At 52.7% G+C, this 19,586-nt stretch overlaps 1 protein-coding gene across 4 annotated transcripts in view; it reads right to left on the reverse strand.

Moving 5' to 3' along the window:
- The window catches only part of ARHGAP26 (Rho GTPase activating protein 26), a 157,017-nt gene that overhangs the window by 15,297 nt on the left and 122,134 nt on the right, over positions 1-19,586 (reverse strand). For all 4 annotated transcript variants that reach the window (XR_014896778.1, XM_085312734.1, XM_085312733.1 and 1 more), the window contains exons 19-20: positions 18,801-18,939; positions 11,937-12,090 (exon numbers count right to left, since the gene is read on the reverse strand). Coding sequence is in view for 3 of the 4 variants with exons in the window: in XM_085312734.1 (XP_085168860.1) it covers positions 11,937-12,090; positions 18,801-18,939 (293 nt within the window). In the remaining variant the exon portion in view is untranslated. The remainder of the gene's footprint in view (positions 1-11,936; positions 12,091-18,800; positions 18,940-19,586) is intronic.

Consider the following 19,586-nt stretch of genomic DNA (forward strand, 5'->3'; position numbering starts at 1 on the left):
ACGATAATTTCCCGGCTTAGCAGAGCCCCGCCAACAGCCTGCCGCGCCGCCCGCGCCCCGCTGCCCTCGCGCGCGCCGCCGCAAATTAATCGGCGGCCGAGAGGAGCGGAGAGATTGTATTACCTCCGTTTCATGCTGAAGTGGCGGCCTCGGAGCACCGGCTAATTTACGGACTTAATTAAGCGCAGGGATCTTCTTTCAGGGCGAGACAGGATGTCTCTGCGACCGAGCAGCCCCGTTTCCCCTCCTGCCCCCGCCGGGGGACCTGCGGGTTTTGGGGAGCCGCGGGACGCGGCGGCAGCGGGGGCCGGGCCGAGACCCGCACCGGCCGCCCGGAGGCTGCCGCCGCATCCCTGGGTCCCGCGTCCAGCTCCCACAACGGCCTTCGTGTGTTTTCAAATACCGCTTTATTTGAAAGTAAAATTTCCATTAGCCAATATTTGTCTCAGGCGGTTTCTCTGAAGAAAATGCTGCTCTGCAGCTGTCTCCACACTAACGATACGAATTAAGAAAGCAACGAAAGCGCAATGTCTGTATTTTCTTCCTCGGGCTTTCAAGAAAGCTGTCTTTTAAGTGTATGTGATACTGAAGTTTAGGGCTCTTTTTTAGATCTCTGGGATGGAGTTCTACAGCTCCAAGGTAATTCAGTTTGCAAGAAGCACCCTTAGATGTTTCCCGAGCAAATCGTATAAACAGAACGGCGCTGTTCAAACGCAGAAACTTCTGAGAAGTCTCTGGAGAGGCAGCACTGGGCAAAGCTGCAGAGAGCCACAGCCAGGCTGCAAGAAGCTGCGGAAAGGCCTGGGAAGAGACAGCTCACGCATCAGCCGGGCTAGGACTCGCGCAGCCCGGCGGGGGGGATGGCCGAAGSAACGCAGCGGAGCAACCGCGTAGCTTATTCCTGCTGAGAAAAGGAAGAGAAGTTCCTGATCACGTTAGAAAAAACAGCACCTAACCTGACAAATTGTCTTTGTTTTAATGGATGGACGCACAGAAAATATTTTGACATATGACTACTAGTTCGCATGGGGTTAGCCACAGAATTGGAGACCATGTTAGAATATTTGGCTTCATTTTCCAGTTTAATTTGTGGAAAGATTCTAGACCAAGAGCCAACTAAAGAGTGAAAGACAGCTAGAGCTTTAAAAAGTTGTTATACCAAACTCTGGGGCATATGAAAAGCTCCCACAGCAGAAAACCAGCTAAACCACCCATCTTCAGGCTTTGCCCTCTGCGAGCCCAAAGCAACAGCCCCGAAGAGCGGAGCCGGGGGAAGCTGGCACCCATTCCAGCGCTGGGCTTCTCCTTTCGACCAAAGAGCCTTAAATATCTCTCCCTCAAATGCAAGTTTGTAATTTCCTTCTGCCCTCCCAGAACAAGATCGTTGGTCTTGTGGCCTACAAGCATCTTTCTTTTTCATGTATCTTAAAATACCTCATGGTAGCATAAAATGCATCTAAAATAAATCCAGGATTATTTAAACCCAACATAGGAAAGACTTAGGAAATACACACACATGCATATATGCACATATACACAATTTTCAAATGTATTGCCGTCAGCAGCTAAGCCTCAAGTCTATTTATCTGGGGAGTCCATGGAGTTTGCTGCTTGCTGTTTTCATGAACTGGGTTTGAAGATCTTTGCCAGCCCCCTGAGTCACTCAAGTGATGGAGCTTACGCGYTGCAGGCTCAGTCTTGGACTCTCAAGTTAAAGCTGCTTTGCAAAAACACCACACTGTGCAACAGCCTTCACCAAGCAATAAATAAGTCATAAGCTACTTTGAATATTATGTCATCTGGAATAATCCAAGCAACAGACTGCAAATTTTAGGATCTTTTCTCAAACAAAAAAACAAGGGAGATGTCTGGTTTCTGTTTTAAACTGTGAACAATCTGCAATCCTCTTGGACACAGAGGTAACCCCATGGCTAAAACACAATACGTGGCGTTCTTCAAAACAGCCGTATGCCGAAATCCCCCCACCCTGCCCAGAGACCTGCGCCAGCGGAGAACGGCCACGACGCGCTGCTGCTCCCGTCCATGATTTGAAGTAAAAAGCTCAGTTTGCCAGCTGTGGGGCCTGCCTTTTGCTGGGGAAATTCAGCATTACCCACAGCCCGAACTCATCCCGCAGCGCTGAAGCGTGGCCTTTGCAACGTGCACGTGAGGGGACTCTACAGCTRACTTGTTTTTCTTCTTAGCACAAAATCCAACAGGCCGTTTCTGCTGTGCTGTTTATAATCTTGCTCTCATAAGGTTTTTGCATCTCCTGCGATTCCAAGCAGCAGAAGAAACATTGTGTGCTTGGGCTAGCTTCCCCCCGGAGCTGCCCCAAGCGCCRTACCTTCCCTTCCCAGATCAGCGCGCAGCACAGCGGGGCATGTGGCGGAGCAGAGCCACAGCTCAGTATTGCAGGACCCCAGCAAAGTTTTACAGTCACTGCGATTGCAGTTTCCATGTCTGAGAAACCTTTTCCCTTTCAGACAATATTATTTGCAGATTCATTACAGCGTCCCAGGAGCTCCTTCCCACTTTGGAGAGCAATCCAGCACCACCCCCAGCTGCACTSAGAGCCGGAAGAGATGCAAACCCCGACCAGCCCTGACCAGCAGGACAGCAAGGGAGGGAAAGCCGAAATAACCATACAGCACCGCGCTGCTCGCAGCGCAACGCTTCCTTACAGCCGCCTCTGYGGAGGCAGAGGTTTCTGCTCGATTCTCTCGCACGGCGGCAGGGTTGGGCCCGGCACGGCTGCCGTGCCGTCCGGGCGCCCCGCGTCCCCCGGCCCCAGGCACAGCATGCAACTGCAGCCCGACGAGGTCCGGTCCTTTCAAAAAARAACCTTAGATAATGCTTTCCCTGATGATCTATGATTAAGAGAATTTTACCTAATCCTTTTAAAATGACGTTTTTTGTTTAATGATATCATAAGATCCACCCCTCGAGACTGGCCTCTGCTATTAAAATCCAGATGAGGGCAAAAGCCCAACGCTTCGAGGTCTGCGCTGCGCCTTGCGTGGCTGCTACGGTCGGGCTCCGGTACGAGACGCTTGTTGGCTGCCGAGCAGATTACTGCTTGCGGCTCGCCGCGTGTCACCCAGCGGCGACGTACGTGCGCATCAGGCTTAATCACCACTGATTAACTACAGCCCAAGGGGCTGATAAACGCACTCAGAGCAGAGGGGAACCGCCAGGGCCCTCCTGGGCACCCGGCTTGCGGTGGAGGCGCCCGCCTCGCCGGGCGCAGCACCGCAGGACCTCGCCTCTGCGGGAGACCGGGAGCAAAGCGTGCCGAGCCTTGCAAAACCATACGAGGCCGGCAGAGAACGAGCTGCTGTACTGCTCGCCTGCAGGAGCCCAGGCCCTGCAGGCAAGAAAAGCCACCGTGTTTCCAAAGCGTGCAAATTTGAGTCGTAAGCCAGAAATGGAAAAATGCAAGCCCATAGTGCTATTCTGGGAGTGGCTCTTGGGGATCCCACCAGGTTGGTTCAAAGCTGAGYGCTCAAGCCGAGGTGGGATTTAATACAGGAATTACCTGTGAAGAACTGGAGAAGGCAACAGCGCTAGGGGGAGAGGGCCGAGGTGAGGGAGAGGCATTTGGGGTGGAGGTTACCCCCCGCTGCCGCCTCGGCGTACCGCGCAGACGCTGCCGCCTCCCGCCCTGCCTCCCCTTGCCCACCCGGCGCAGCACCCAGGAGTCAGGATAACTCCCCTCCGGTTTTGGAAGCAACGGCAAGCTCTGCCGCCCGCTGCACCGGCGCAGCCTCGCGGCTAGCAGCGCAGCGGCCGGCTCCCCGAACCAGGAGGGGTCGTTCCCACAATAAGTTGACTAACGAAGCACGGCACAGTAAGCGTTCACGTCGCTCCTGGTCCTGAGGGCTCCACGGGAGGGGAAAACAAAAAAAAAACAAACAAATTATTTTTGCTGCAGATGCCTGCATCCTGCGTAAGTACAGGAAAACAAGGCTGTGCCATGTTTATGTAGTTATTTTTCAAAGTGGAAATAGTGACAAACTCTGCAAGGAAATTTCACAAACAAGCAACATTCAAAGGTCTATTTACCTTTCCTTGTGTTTGCCTGTTTTTGCTTACATGTGTTAAAACTGATAATTGTGGAAGCTCTTTGCATTTTTATGAGATTATTTATTCCAAAAAATACTGCCTTATCCCRCTGGATGCATGCACGGTGCTACGTTGATTTGTTTGCCACTAGGCGCAGATTTGGGACTGTGAAGGATTTCAGAACAGAGGAAAATGCTTAGAGGATGCTAGTTTGGGAAGGAAAAAAAGTGACTCTCCAATTTTATCTCTGCAGCAACGGCAGGAAAGCATTCAAGAAAGCCTGGCTCCCCGAGGGGCTCCCTCGGGAAGGAGCGCTCCCGGGGAGGCGCCCCTCGGCCCGCGCCGCGGAGCTGCTCTGCTCGTCCCGGCGAGGCAGCGGCGCGGGCGCGGGGGGCTCCTAAACCCCCGCCACGACAGGGCGATCTGCAACGCCCGCGGGCAGAAGTTGCTCTCAGGCCTTCACTTTTTCTTTCAGGCCTTTACTCTGGGGGAAGGAAAGAAGAAACGCGGTCCAGACTTTAACCAGGATGCGTGACGACGACGTAAATCAGAAGCACATGGGAACAACCTCTCCGCCTTACATTAATCGGGCTATTTTTTTCCTGACCACTAGACCTTAGATCTGCTCCTCATTTCTTTCCATATCCACAGAGGGCAAGAAATAGCCATACTTGGTCAACAACAAAACAAAATAAAATGTAAATAGCGGCGCGATGACAAAACCCAATTCCCAAAGCTATGACATCCCCGAGGGCAGCGTCCCCAGGGCAAGGAGGGTGCGGAAGCAGCGGGGCCGGACGCGGAGACCCTGCCGCCGCCGGCGCTGCCCTGGCACGGGGGCCAGGAGAGCATCCTTCGGCTGCGGGCACTGCACAGCGCGGTCCTCAGCGAGGAGGACGAGGACGAGGAGGAGGTGCTGTGGCTGTGAGGTTGCCACGACGACTGCTAATTATTATCAAATTCCCCGAGCAAAGTAGCGCAGACCCAATTAAACGCAGGAGGTAAGATCGCTTCCAAGTCCCGCTCGCCGGTGCTTGCCGTGGTAAACGGCACAGCTGGGGGGCTGGACCGCTCGGAGGATCAGCGACCCAGCGAGGYGCTCGTTTTGGCCGGGTCAGGGATACTGTACGGACGCATTTCGGCCTGGGAACGGCCGTCTGGGCAGGCTGCGCTGCGCGAGGCTCCAGCCTCGGACGCAGCTCTGCAACAACTTAAAAAATGCTACCTGTAGGTTCCTTAAAAACAAGCAAATAAACACGGTAACATTTAACTTTGAGGGAGCGACAGATGATATTTCCCTCTTTGACTGATTTTCCTTTTGGCGTTCATTATTTTTGCCTCGGGGAGGCCATAAAAGCCCCTTCCGTGAGTGCCTGCTAACCGCGCGCCCTTTCGAAGGGAGCCGCTCCGCAGCCCCGGCGCCGGCCCACAAACCGACCCGCGCGCGAGGCGCTCTGAGACTGCCAAGCGCTCGGCTCCCAGGCCGGGAAACGCTGAACCAAACCATCTGCAAAGCCTTAGTAACGTTCCACCCCTCGGCCAGGACCCCATAAATGAAAACCGGGGAGCAAAACCCCCGGAGCAGGCAGCAGCAAGGCGAGAGCCGCAGGCCAGGCGCTGGCAGCGGGCGGGCAGCGCGCGGCTCCTGCAAGCTCTGCGCGGGCGTCCTGCCCCCGGGCAGCGCCGCAGGCACCCGCTGCAGGGCCGCCGCCGCGCGCGGCTTYTCTTCCAGGAGTGAAAACCCGCTGCTTTAAACACAGCGTGTGCTTTCAGTGATCACACACAGCACTCTGCAGCCTTCCCCCTTTCTCAGCTACGTGCCTCTGCTAGAAAATCACAGTTCCCTGTTTTTTTACTTTGCCGTGTTTTCTAAGGAAGAAGTTTTCTGCAACGCCAAGGGTGAAGAAAGCCAGCGCTTTAAGGAAGCAGCCTGGTCCCGCTCGCCGTGCYGGCCRTGCCGTGCCGTGCCGTGCCCCCAGCCGCGGCATGGGACAGCAATCCTGCTGACTCACCCAGTACAACTGCTGCCCAGAGCAGTTTTTCCATAAAAATAAAACCAGCCCTAATAAATAAATGCATTCCCATAGTAAAATGCTGGCTGGTTGCTAGGGAGGAAGAACCTTCACCCTGGAGGAAAACAATTCCTCCGCAGGCTGGCGAAGGGGGTTCGTGATCCAGGGAAGGCAAAGCTGAAGTCCCTGGGTGCCCCAGAAGGAGCAGGCGCTGGCAATGCCCCGCGGCTCGGAAGAGCACTTCAGATGCAGGCCTGCCGCCGCCTCTCTGCAGAGACTCGCGAGCCCTTGCGGCACGCTGAAGCCTGGGAAAGGCAGCGTGCAGATACTCGGATGGTTCAAGAACCAGGAGCAGGACTGAAGAACACGCAAGCATTTAACAGCGTGCCGAAAGGCCTTTGTGAAAAAAAGCAAGCACGAACTTCTCAAATTTCACAGAGAATGTTCCAACTTTTTAACATTACACCTTTTAAAACAACCTTTGAATGTGTCCGTGCTTACCATGTTATAATAAAATCAAGAGATCCCTCAAAGTTGCAGTCCTTAACATTTTCCTCACTGACTTCAAGAGCAGTCTCATAGTTTTATTTCAACAAGAACATCAGTTTCTAGCTTAATAAGCAGCACAGACTTCAAAATTGTACAACTGCTTTCATTGCAACACCTAAAAGAGCATTTACAGAGATTAAGTAGCAGTGCCATAGGTCTCTCCTGTGCAGCAAGAAGTCAGGGTACCCAACGCGAAAAGATGGATGTTTGGACACCACACTTCAATGCTCACAGGAAGAAAGTGGCAGCCCTGAATGCGGTTGCAAYCCGCAAGGAGAAGGCGAGCAACAAGGCAGGAGGGGGAGCAAGGTGGGAGGTGGCTACGTGAGGACATGGTGGTGGCCCCTGGCTTCCCCTCAGGGCTTCTCACCTCCCTCTTGCCAGCTACAGGTGCGCAGCTGTAGAGCAGGGAGGGAAGAGGAGTAACTCTGAGATGAGCAGATCCGCCTCAGGGGCTTGCAAACGTGGTAGGACAGCCTCAATCCAGGTTTTTGCAAGCCTGTGACGGAGGAGCTGACTCTGAGATAGTTTGTCCCAAACTCCTGTCATCTGCATTTTTTGAGGTCTGCACGCAGAAGGTCTGGAGGCAATGTGCCTCCACACAGAGCAGAAAGCTGTAGGCCGAATGACAGCAGAGATGAAATTTTTCCAGGCTGTGGTTCTCAGTTAAGATGTCCCACTGCAGAAAAACTGCTCCATGGGGAAAGCCACCGATGGCCAAAGTTGAACGGGACTTAAACACCACAGCATGCAACCCTGGAATGGCAACAACCCCGCGCCAGGCYGCTCAGTGGGGTGTCCTTCTGCTTCCCAGTGTCTCGAGCTGGGGGCTGACAGCAGCGGGAATGTGGACACTACTCTGCAGCAACAACACACCGCAGCTTTTTCTGACCACAAATCTGAGTTCAGCTCTCAGTACATTGTGACCAACAGAAAAAATGCATTTTCCACTTAGCAGATGTCATGCTCTACATGCTTTGTCGTACATATGAGAAGGTGACACAAAGCCACTAATGGATAACTCACTGATACTAGGAGACAACATAATTAGCAAAGATTTCAAAGCAGTATTTTATTTTTAAAATACTAAGAGGCACATCATGTGCCACTTCCATACCATACCTGCCATCACCTTTGCAAAGCATCCAAATTGAGGTGGAACAAAACTGGGGGGAAAAAAAGAAAGGCTGCAATGACATCTAGAGAAAGGAAGTGGCAGACCCCAGACCAAAACCGAAATATTGATCCCACGCGATGCCGCCGCTGAGCCGCAGGACTAAAGGCCAGGGACGAGCCGCAGGGCACGGTGGGCGCCAGCCCTGCTCCCACGAAGCGTGAGAGAAACGCCAGCCTTCCCGCATCTTTTTTTAAACCAAAGCAAATCCAGCCTTGAGACGCTGCCACAGCAGTGCCTCCAACAGCTATGGGTTGACTTTAATCAGGCCTTTTTTATATGCCAAACTTATCCCGTCGTCCTAGGGCTGCAGACAAGCCACTGCAAAACCACTCAGTTTTGGCAGGTAATTAAAGCCTCTGGTGGAGACCTCATTTCTGTCAACAGAAAATGACCTTTAATGTGCATGTTTGTGAGCAAGAGAGTAAAGGAGGAGAAATTTGCTTTATTTATCAGGGCGCATTTTGTCCCTTCTGGGATGTGAGGAGAGCCGGGGTGCCAGGAAGGAGGGAAAAATCCCGGCAGGGAAAAATCGCCCCTGCRGCGCCCGACGAGGCGGTCAAGGCAGATTCAACCCAGATAAGGGCAAGAGCAACATCAGCAACTGGAGGCACYGAAATTTTCATTTCCTAGCAGCAAAGTAGTGAAAGGCCTCTAGGGCTAGCATGCCCAGTGTCCCTTATGGGCAACACGCATCAGTTCCGCTTTTCAGCGGCGCACTGAGACGCCAGAGCAAAGAGGCGGCCACGCTCCACCCTGGCGCGGGCCTGAATTCTCACCTCGGCCGCGGTCCCTCTGCGGAGGAGGCGGGAGCTCAGAACCCAGGCTGCTTTTGTATCTGCTTCCTTCAGAGCTGCTTGTGCTGGAAGAAACCCTTCCCTCTTCCAAAGCAGAAAGCGAGGCTCCCCAGCCTCCCCGCCCCTGGGGCTGCACGGCTCCCGGCTGCAGCGCTGGATTTTGGCTGCAGGTCAATCCTCTGACTCAGCAAGTTGATCAACTTGCGGGCAAGCACCTAGGGAAAGCTAGTTATTTCGGAAGGGGTCCCGACACACGATGGCCTGGGCACATGGCTGGAAGATAATAAGAACTGGGGAAGAACATAAGAAAAACAAACAAACTCAGGAGGCAGAACTTAAGGATGGGTCTCGGAGGACTTGCGGAGAAGCCAGGAGCGCGCTTGAGGGGCCATAATGAGAAAGGTACCTGGGAGTCCTCCGTCGCAATGTGCTGTAACTGCGGGCCAGGCAATTCCTGGGGAGCCCGAGAAACGCAGGTTATCTGTTACTGCTGTGCAAGAAGTAACTGCAGTTTACAGAGCTGCCCAGAACTTACTGGGTCCAGGTTACCAGGCTGGTTAAAAAACAAGAACAGGCATTATACCTGCATTATACATGCCTTACACAGGCATTACCTGCACACTACCACAGAGCAATGACGACCAAGTCCTCGGGATAGGGCAGCGCTGGGAAGCCGTGTCCCAGCCTCGCCTGCACCCGGGAACCAGCTCTGGCTGCAGGACCGGGCTGGGGCTCCCCGCGGGGCCACGGCCCGCAGCATCGCCGGACCGCGCCGAGGCCGAAGCAGCCCCTTTCTCGTGCGTTTGCACCGGGGTGGCTGCCTCGCCGGCGTGCACCACGGGCGCAGCCCGAGCGGGCCCTCCTTGCACGTCAGGATGCACAGGAGCACCAGCAGCAACACAAACACCAGCTTAGTCAACCTTTCCCCTACCCACGTCCGCGAGCAAAGCAAGGCGAGCAGCTGGGAAGAGGTGCAACAGCAGCCTCAGWGAAATGCTGCTATAAAAAGCCTCGCTGGAAATAAGTGTAATGGCAAYGAGCAGCCAGTGAGCTCTGAACAGAGCAAAATCATCCTGATGACCATCCATTGAGCACGCTTCACATGGAAACAACGACCACGCGCACAAAACCCTTACACGTTTAAAAATACATGTTCCTTTTCCTGCAATAAGCGAGGCAGCCAGCCTGCTGCACATGCTGTTCTCTCCAACCCACCCCAAATTCAGAGTGAGGATTAAACACAATTAGCTGGTATTAGGCAGCTATAAATAAATAAATAAATAAAACCAATCGGTGTATGTTTAACTACTACAGTACTGCTGATGCAAATTTAGCACTAAAATTTTCATGTGACTGCAAATTAGGTTGAAAGCAAGTATTTAAAAACAAACTAATGCATTTCAGCGAACAGTAAAAACAACAGCAATACGGACAAGAACAAGGACAACAAAATTGGTTCATGCGGAGCACAAACTTGTGTTTGGGAGTAACTGGCACAGACTGGTTGCAGTGAGTGACATCAATACCTAGCATTTAAAAAGAATAAAACAAGGCCAGACACTTCACTTCTCCTCCTTGAAAGATTGGCTTAAATTTATAGATGTTTGCTCTAAAGAGTTGGGGTACAGAGAAGACAATATTTGCTTGGTAGCAGTACACACTTTAAGACTGACTTTTCAGCCTTTATCTCAGTATGGACTGAAAACTTGTTTGATTCTGACTGTGTGAAAATTATCGCATAACAACTGGATTTAAGGAAAAACACCAAATACCGCCCAGCAAGCGCTTCCCGGCAGCTCACCGCGAGAGCCGGCTCTCGGACCGCGCCGGCCCCCCAGCGCCCTGCGGGGCCAACGCCAGGCGGGAGGCACCTCCGCGGCGTCACTCGCCTCTTCGGGCACGTAGCAGCCACCTGCCTTCGGAGGTTCCCTGGCCTTTGGAGGGTCGTTCCTGCAGCCCGGGCGTTGCTCTCGGGCAGCCGCCCCGCAGCGCGCGAGTCCCCGGGCGCCGCTGTGCAGCACGGCGCAAACGGTCTATCTGTCCCACTCCCTGGGCCGGTACCGGCTGGGGCAAACGCAAGTTCTGGCCAGTTTTCTGTTCACGGCAGTCACGTCCTTAACGGCAGCAGTGACGGTGAGAAAGAAGCAGAGCCCGCAGATAAGAACCACAGCTCGCCTCGGCTTGCGCACGGGCTTACGCAGGCAGCGGGGCAGCCGCAGACCGCGGACGGGCGGACGGGCAGACGGACGGACCTGCCTGCCCGCTGGGAACCCCGCAGGCAGGGGGCTAGGCCGTCGCTACGCAGGTACCCACGCACGGCACCCCAGGCCCCCAACGCTCAGCGCACGCGGGCAGCCGAGGCAGCAGCGGCAGGCTGCCCCGACCGCGCCGGCTCCAGCGGCGGGGACTGCCGCCCCTCGCCGCCCTGCCGCCGTTAGCTGCAGAAGGCCGAGGCAGGACGGTCCCCAGCTAACGCGGGACTTTGCCCATTTCCTCGCAGGGGACCAGAGGTCCCTTCTGCGGCTGAGCGGGAGTCTGAAGGTCTGGAAGCCCCTGGAGCGGTGGGAAGGGGGGTCCCCCCTAGCTGCCAAGGTCCCTGGACAGGGCAGGGCCGGGAGTTGCCCCGGCTCTGGCAGGGCTCCTGGCGGCCGAGCCCCGGGGGACAGGAGCTGGGGCACGGCGGAAACTGCCTTAGGGCTGCAAGCGCTGCACCAGCTCCCCGAGATCCGAGCAGACCTCCACAGGCGCGAGCAGGGGAGGCTCTGTGGGAAAGTGCTATCGGGCCAGGCAGAGAGGCGAAAGGAAGGAAATTCCCCTCAGCGGAGAGGACCACTGGTGCAAGAGCTCAGCTGTGTCGGTTCAGGGGACTTCATAAATAACTCAGCCGTCCCCAGGGAGTCATTGCTAAGGTCACTATTTTTTCCCTTGAACTTTCCAGATGAAGGAAGCAATAGCAGAAGCAACGGCACAAATTTGGCTAGAGATCAACTGTACTGACAACAGTCATAGAACTTAACTGAGAAGAAAAGTCTTTTGTGTTTGCTGGAGTTATCACCAGCTGGGTCAAACAGTTCAAACAGCAATGGGAAGTTCTGCTTGAAAAATATTCCACATGGTTAAAATCACTGGAGCTGAAACTAGCCAGCAAACATAACCGACAGTAACTAATTCCACCACTTGGACCGAGTTAAAAATGCAGAACACATACCAGGCTCCCATTAAAAATTAAAATGTTAAATTGTATTCTTCAACAAACTGCTCTGATTCAGAGTAAGAAACAGACCTGATTAAAGATTAAGGATGGAAAGTCTATAAAACACTAATTACCGCTGTACTTACAGTGAATTTGGCCTGTTGGGTTTAATTACTTCTAGTTCGAGATCACTTGAGTTCAGGTTGGGCTGCGGAGCGCTGCTGGAGTTGAGGAAGCTGTTTACGTTCGAGGATGTGACGGATTCCAGGCTGGAGTTGATGATACTGTTCCTGTTCTCCTCTAAAAAAACACCAAAAAAACAAGAATCGTCACACCTCACCTATAGCTGCCACTAAATAAAACAGTAAAGAACGTACTGCTGCAAGACATGAAGCATTCCTATTAATAATCCTTGCCCTTACATAAACAGGGCAGCACCACAGCAGATCCCAAAAGACAGGCAGTTAGTTTACAGTCGTGTTTTCACATATATTATACTGTATACTATAAGAAATAGCAGTTACTTGTTCTTTTTTTTTAAGGTGCAGTTACATTTTAAATGAGTAACTCTTCCAGTAAGAAAACATTGATTTTTCTCAAGTCATTAATATTTTACATTCCCAAAGACTTCATAAGTACTGCRCAACCTGAAAAAAATTAAAATGCAAACTATATACAGGAATGAATTTCTCTGTCACTGAAATGAGCTACGGAGGGACCAAATGTGCCAGCTGTATGCTGGAGTCGGATAACCTTTCAGAGTGAGAAAGGGACAGATCAGCCAGTTAAAGTGTTTCTCAGCAAAACGTGCTCCAGCCTCGGACTTTACAGCAACTGCTAGTGATCCTGCCTGGCCTGCTTTACAATCGGAAAGCGCTATCCCTAAAAGCAGGGGGGAGGAGGGAGGGGAAGGGGTCTCCACCCCGTTCTGATTTTAGCTTTCCTCTTCTGGGCTACGTATCACCTGGGTGCCAAAACTCAGCTTCTTATCTGAGCTGAGAAGGCACCTTCGTGCCTGCTCTGCCCTGCAGCGCCCGCCGCGGTGGGAGGTCTCGGGGTATCGGGAGGTACCGGCCCGCCTGCCGCAGCCGGAGGGAAGCCCTGGCACCACATCTGACAGCTCCGAGGTTTCTCAGAGTTTCTCGTTTCACTCGATCACCACCTATTGAGAGATCGCTCCCTCAGCTGTGCAACTTCTGCAACTAAGCGTGAAAATATTATGCATCCCAAACCGATGTCTGCAGCTTGGGCTCGCGTCTCAGCTCGGCGCTGGTTTACCTAAAACACCCTAATTCGTTCTCGTAAGATGCCTCTTCCATACAAGCAGTAACTGTAATTGTGAGAGGCAATTAACATCATCCCGTCCTGCGGGAGAGAGCCGCCACTTCGGCGGTGATGCTTTCATGACAGATAGGTTCCTGCTAGAAATTATAATGAGTCCTACTTTAATGATAAATCTCTCAAAGAAATGATTTTTCCTTCATACAGCAATATGATCAAACTGCTACTAAAAAGCACACAGCAGTAGGGAATCCCTGAAACAGACAGGGWTGAAAAGGATAAGAGAAACTCCTGGTTATATAAAAAGCTAATCCTCAATATACAGCAGAAAGAAATCCCCCACATTTCTGTAAAAGAACAGAGGAGTCGTGTTGTCCGGGGCGCAGAGGAGCGTGGCACAGCGTAAGCTCTTTACCACTGCTTCGAAGATAAAAGTTTACATTAGCAAAAGCTGTGGGGATGCTGGGGAGAAAAGCCAGGTCTAACACTCCTCGTTGTGTTCGTTCACTGGAGTCCTCAAATCTGCCCTCTGCCTGGGCAAAACCAGAGGGCTGGACGACAGCGAGTGAGGGCTACCCCTCAGCCTGGGCAGGGAGATGCCCAGGGACGGAGAAGGAAGGCAGAGAAGAGGGGCTCACTACGATTTGGTTTGCAGTCTCACCCTGACGTTACAGCCGGTGCGACGGGGGCTGCAGAGCGGATCGGAGCTGCTCGCGCGTCCACGCTGCGCCTCGCCGCTGCCGACGCGCGTGCCCTCCGTCGGTGAGACTGCGCCGAAGAAGCCCATCGCAGTCTCAACGCGGCAGCGTCGTTACGCGTACATGCATTGCATAACAGTCCTGAGAGGCCCCATTAATTAAGGCTGAACTGCACAAACCTTATTTCCAACTAGCTTGATGGCTAAATTACATTAGACAGGTTGAAAAAAAAGTAAATAAAGGATTGGGGAACTCAAAACGACCTGCCAGGAGTCACGGCTACGCTAGTTAAGAGTGGCGCTGAGAAGAGAAGCCGGTTCTTCCCACCCCAGCCCGGAGSGTGGGCTCCGCTCCCCCTCAGCCCAGCGGCCTTTCCAGGAAACACGATGCTGGCGCTGGCTGCTCTACTGAATCTGGAAAAGGCTTAATGTGACAGGAATCAGCAATTTCTGGAGAGACCCATCAACACTGTAGGTAACGTAAAATGTCGTTGGCAGAAATGATATAGCGAGAAATCTCCAGTATGTGTGCCTCTTGGCCACGGCTCCCGTTCCTTGCTCCTCTAGAAATGCAGAGATGTTCCCCTACAGTAAGTCTGAACAAACTCCGCTTGTACTTAATGAAATTACTGAAAGGCCCTACTTGCATTCATCCATCCCCCAGAAACTTCCTTTTCTTTTGATAGGCTCATTAGTACTTACAATAATCCTTACACATAGCTTGCAAGGTGGCTGGTTAAAACTACTTCTGGGGTACCTTGCATGCTATCAGGCATCCTTATCAGCAGGGCAGACTGTAGAGCCATAGGACAGCCCAGGTTGGAAGGGGTCTCCAGAGGTCCTTGCTCCAACCCCCTGCTCCAAGCAGTGCCAGCTACGAGGCTGATGAGGCTGCTCAGGGCAGTTTGGTCTTGAAAACCTCCAACGATGAAGGCTGCACAACCTCTCTGGGCAACCTGTCCCGCTGTTTGCTCCTTATACGCAGTCTGAAATGTAGGTCTGTATGGGTGAGCTCCTCTTCCAAAGATTGCCCAAAGCCAAAGACATGTTAATTATGTCAATAGATTCCTGAAATTGCATTTCATTGATCTTGATCTCCAATAAGCTAACAAAGGAGCAAGTACGACTTACACTTCTCTGTCTCCTCCTGTGTTCCTACGATTTACTTAATTRTAAGTAGGCCACTTGGATCAGGATATTTTTGCCCAACCATGGTTTCCAACTTGCCACCTTTTGGCATGTCAAAAGGAAAAAGCCAAAAATCTCTTTAGCTTTGAGTCATACGGAGATCAAACAAAAAGCCATGCTTTCCCTAAACCAAGTCAGAAAAGCTCATAAACAAGAGTGATTTCCCTGGAGTGCCAAATTTAAAGATATTTATTGGCCTATATTTTACACCCAGCTCCAGCAGCAGGTAATGAGTTTGAAGCTGGAACTGTAATTCAATCTTATCCTGCAAGTATCGCGCCAGTGGATACGCTGGAAGAGGAGAGTTCATAAAGTTCAGCCAGAGTACAGCCTCGCTGAGCGCAGACTCCGCTACGAAGCTGTGAACTAATGAACGTCCGCATGGGACTCAGAAGGTGACAATGACCAAACCCATGTTTATTGCTACTAATCCTTCCCTTAGCTATGTTTTCAAGCTATTTCTTTCAAGCAAGGCTAACTGCCTGGCTACCACTAGCATTGGAGAGGCCCCTGATAAAGTTTTAGCTTCCAGAAGGGAAATTGCTTTCATTTATATCTATCAAGACAGCACCATTTGTCCATCCTATTTAGTCTGATTTAATGATAGAAGAGCAGGAGGGCAGATGGCAGCGGATGGAAGGAAAATATCAATAGCAGCCAAAACGGACGGCAAAATACCCTAAGAAATGAAGGCTGAGGGGGCAACATGGGGTCTCGGGAAGCCGAGCGGCAGCGCTCGTGCCAAATAGCTTCTCTAAAGATAACATAGCAAAAGGGGGAAAAAAAATCTACTCTAGCTCTTTAGGGAACTCGAGGGACAAACGACCTAGTTCTGTATGAGCGAGAAGTGAGAACAGTGAGAAGGCAAAGCTCTCAAGCACGTCTCAAACACTGCTCGTTCCCATCAAAAGAGGTGAGGTAATGCGGTTATAAGAAGTTTCTGCATCTCAGTTGTGCTGACTGAGGTATAAGTGCCTCATGATGAAAAAGATTATCCGCACAGGAGATAAGAAGAGGCAAAGTGAAGAAAAGTAGAGCAACGAACTGTACAAATATTGACAAGAAGATAGAGTGGAGCCAGCAGATGAAATAAGAGAGAAATTAACCCTGTCAGAGGACTTAGAAAACCAAGGTGGCCAGGCCAAATCACCCCCAGATTTTTGCATCTCATCGCACAGGTCCTACAACAATACCATGATGGACAAGCTTCTTGGAGTGGAAAATTGGAGAAGCCCATGAATTACTCCACGCTGAACCTCTACTAGACTGCAGGGCTGTAGTGAAAGGCCGAAGGAGGATAGATTTGCATTGAGAGAACCATTCTAAAGCTATATTTTATTATTTCTGAACATTTTCTGCCCAAGGCTAAAGTCTGAAAATAAGCTCCATAATCCTAACAAATCAGCGTCAACTGCCTGTGTAATCTAAGAACTAGCTACCAGCCACTATTAAATTAAAGTTACTATCAGCCAAGAAGCTGAGAGTGGATCTCCCATCTGAAGAGGATGGGAGATGAATGGAAGAATTTGAAACTATCTCTTTATTTTATTTCTTCTTTTTAAAAGGCTGATGCTGTGCTTGGCATCATGTTTTTAACAGCTCAAGTGAAGGGATTCCTCACCACAATACCTCATTTGGTGTTATAGCTGCAGAAACGAAAGAGCAAACCTGCTAAAGCATACTTCGCCGCCGCCACGCGGAAGGCAGGAGAGTCATTTGCAGAGTGCCGTGGGCTGAGCTGGAGGAGGGTCGCAGCCGGGAAGGCTCCGGCTCCCGCAGCCGGRAGAGCTGCCAGCGACTGGCTGCTCTGCAAGTTCTGCCCGAGGCTCCCCGAAACCTTCCTGGAGAGCAAGGTCAGGGAAACGCAACCCGTGCCACGGGCAAGCTCGACTCGTGCGTTTTTTCCAGCCCTCCCTGCCCTGAAGCACGAGCTCGGCCCTTGCTGTAAATCGCACGGTCTCCGAGAAGCTGCCCCCGCCGGGGCGAGCCAAGTTTCCAGCGCTGCTCGCCGAAGCCTTGGCGCTCGGGAAGGGAAAGCGAGGTCAGGCAGGGCGGCCCCAGCCTCGCGCCGCTCTCCCGCTCCCTGGGGGCTCGCTTCCAGCGAACGCCATCCTGCTAGATAACGGGGCAGCACTTTCTGGGTGACAGCTGAGATCTAGGGCACCCTGATAACAGTCACCCACCGGCACCGCACCGGAGGAGTGACGACAAAAGCGTTTTGCATAACAAAGCAAGAGCAGCACGTCAAAACCCTGCTTAGAACCAAAAACTGATGAAGAACAGAACAGTGAATTTAGGGTATTAATGACACTTGTTTCACAGCACGCACTCACCTCCTCGTTGCCCCTGACCAGGCTAGCAGCGAGCAAAAATGTGAACATTTAACAACAAAATAATCATTACAATTATCCAATCTGCTCTCTGGCATGATACTGTCTGATGAGTATCACRCCATGATTTCTGAGTTACACATAGCTTTCTCTGACCAAACTGTAGTGAAAATTTTAGAAAGAAAGTTGACTTCAATGTACGGACTTGCTTCACAGATGGACGACTCCTGTCGCACGTCTTTAGTATCGCCATTGCTCCTCGGGCTGCTCTGAGCCTTCACCTCTCCCAGCGTGTGTTCAGAGGCACGAGCACCAGAGGTGACAAAACCCCTGCCAAGGAAACCCCGAGCACCTTGCTGCCTCTGAGCACGGGCAGGCCAAATCCCGCAGGTGCGCGTGGCCTGAAAGCCGCCCCCGGAGCCACAGCTGGAGGAGGCTCCGGCGAAGCGCTCGCAGGTAGCCCACGCTCCTCCGCCTCGGGCTGCCGGCAGTGACTACTGAGAGGCGGCRCTACCGCTATGGGACTGGTCACACCAGTGAAGCACCCTTAGACGAAACTGCGTGGGCGCAATCTGCCTTCCAGGCAGCTCCGGATGGGGACACCATATTCTGCTGTTTCTCAGCACTGATACGGTGCTCAGTGTGGCCCAACTTACCGTTCAAACCCTTGCTCTCCAGCCTCACAAGGAGCTACATCCACCTCAGGTCAGAAAAGAAAGGAAACCTTCTCCAACTGACACATACAGATGAGATGACACCAAAAAAAAAAAATAGGTAGTTCCTCCTGGGCTTGAAGGAAAGCTGCCAACATGGGGAACCTCCAAGCAGAGCTGGTGACAGAATGTCAAGAAGGAAGGCCAAGAAAACACTGCTTCAGGTAGGAATAAATCAGTACAGAAATTCAGTCCCTCTTCTGGGTAAGGTGAAGGTGATACATGAAGGAACCGGTAAGCAAGGGACCTTCAGATCTACCAACTGTTCCACTGTCAGTGAACAAATCCATTAGATCCAAAATTTTCAAAGCAGCTTCTGATTTTTGATGCTGCACTCCGAATGCCATGATACCTATTTGCAGCACATGCATTGCTACTCCCGGTACTTCCTTAAAGAAGCATGTATCGCTAAAAGTGATATTGATAAAAGTGATGAGCCTTCAAAAAAAGAGTGCTGAATAACTAACCATAACTTAATCGGAGGCAGAGAAGCCCGAACATTTGAGCCAGAAGCCGCGGCGCGGTGCATCGACGCTGGTCTTCGCCCCTGCCCGGCCTCCCGGCTCCGCTCGCTCCCCTGCCACAGCCGGGGACACGGAGGCAGGACCACGCYGGGCAACACCCGCTCCCCACCGACACGGTGCTCTCTACCAACGTGGTGCTACAGAGAACTGAGGCCCTGCCCGGCTGCAGGGTGCATCGACATCAGCAAGGGTAAAACTGCATTTTGTGGCGTGGGAATTAAACTCCGCCGGTCGCGACTAGGGCTGAAACCGCCGCAGCGTTTCGGGGTACACTTACGCTTGTCGTTGGGCTGCGCGGTATGGAAGAGCGTCAGGGGCCTCTCGCTGCAGGAGGGCGGCTTCGAATCCGTGCTCTTCTTGCGGGATAACAGCAGCTGGGAGTTCGACGGTGGGGTCTCGGGCACCGTGTTAAATATCTGGAAAAAACAAAAAGCAGGTTTTTCTTTAGCATCACCTTGTCACACAAACCATCTGTCTGCCCGCCTGGTCCGAACAGCTCTGCCATCGCTCYAAAGCCAGCCTCGGAGGAGGATACGCATGCAACGGGGTAACACCGGGGCTTTCTTACACTGCGCGTTCCCACGCGGTTTGCCCTCCTTCCCTCTTCACCGCCGATGCCTGCTGTGAAATCCCGCTCACCCGGCGCCCGTGCCGCCGGCCCGGAAGCGGAGCGACGGCGTCTCTCCGGGGCGGGAGGGAGTTAAAACCCGCAGGAACCGGCGGGCGGCAGGGGCGCGAGCTCGCAGGGCGCTGGCAAAGCAGCGGGGCGGCTTCCCCTCACAACTGCTAAATCCTCGCAAGCACACACGAAACCTCCGTGCTGACTTCTACAGATGCTAGAAAGCCAAGATGCCTTCGCCAAAGTCTCAATGCCGCGTCTCTCCCAAGCAGCACGAAGAAGCACGTGTCAACGGCAGCTACTGCAGCCCTCGGAGAGGCACTGCTCGAGGGCGGCGCTCGGCCGCCCCAGAGACGGGCCTTCCGGCGCCCGCCACCGAGGCGCCCCGGCTAGAGCGCCGCACCTTCCGAGGAAGCCGCGACACGTCGCGTAACATAGGCAAAA

The sequence above is a fragment of the Rhea americana genome, unplaced genomic scaffold (genome assembly GCF_003343005.1).
Source record: "Rhea americana isolate MKP2758 unplaced genomic scaffold, rheAme1 scaffold_37, whole genome shotgun sequence".
Classification (NCBI taxonomy): domain Eukaryota; kingdom Metazoa; phylum Chordata; class Aves; order Rheiformes; family Rheidae; genus Rhea; species Rhea americana.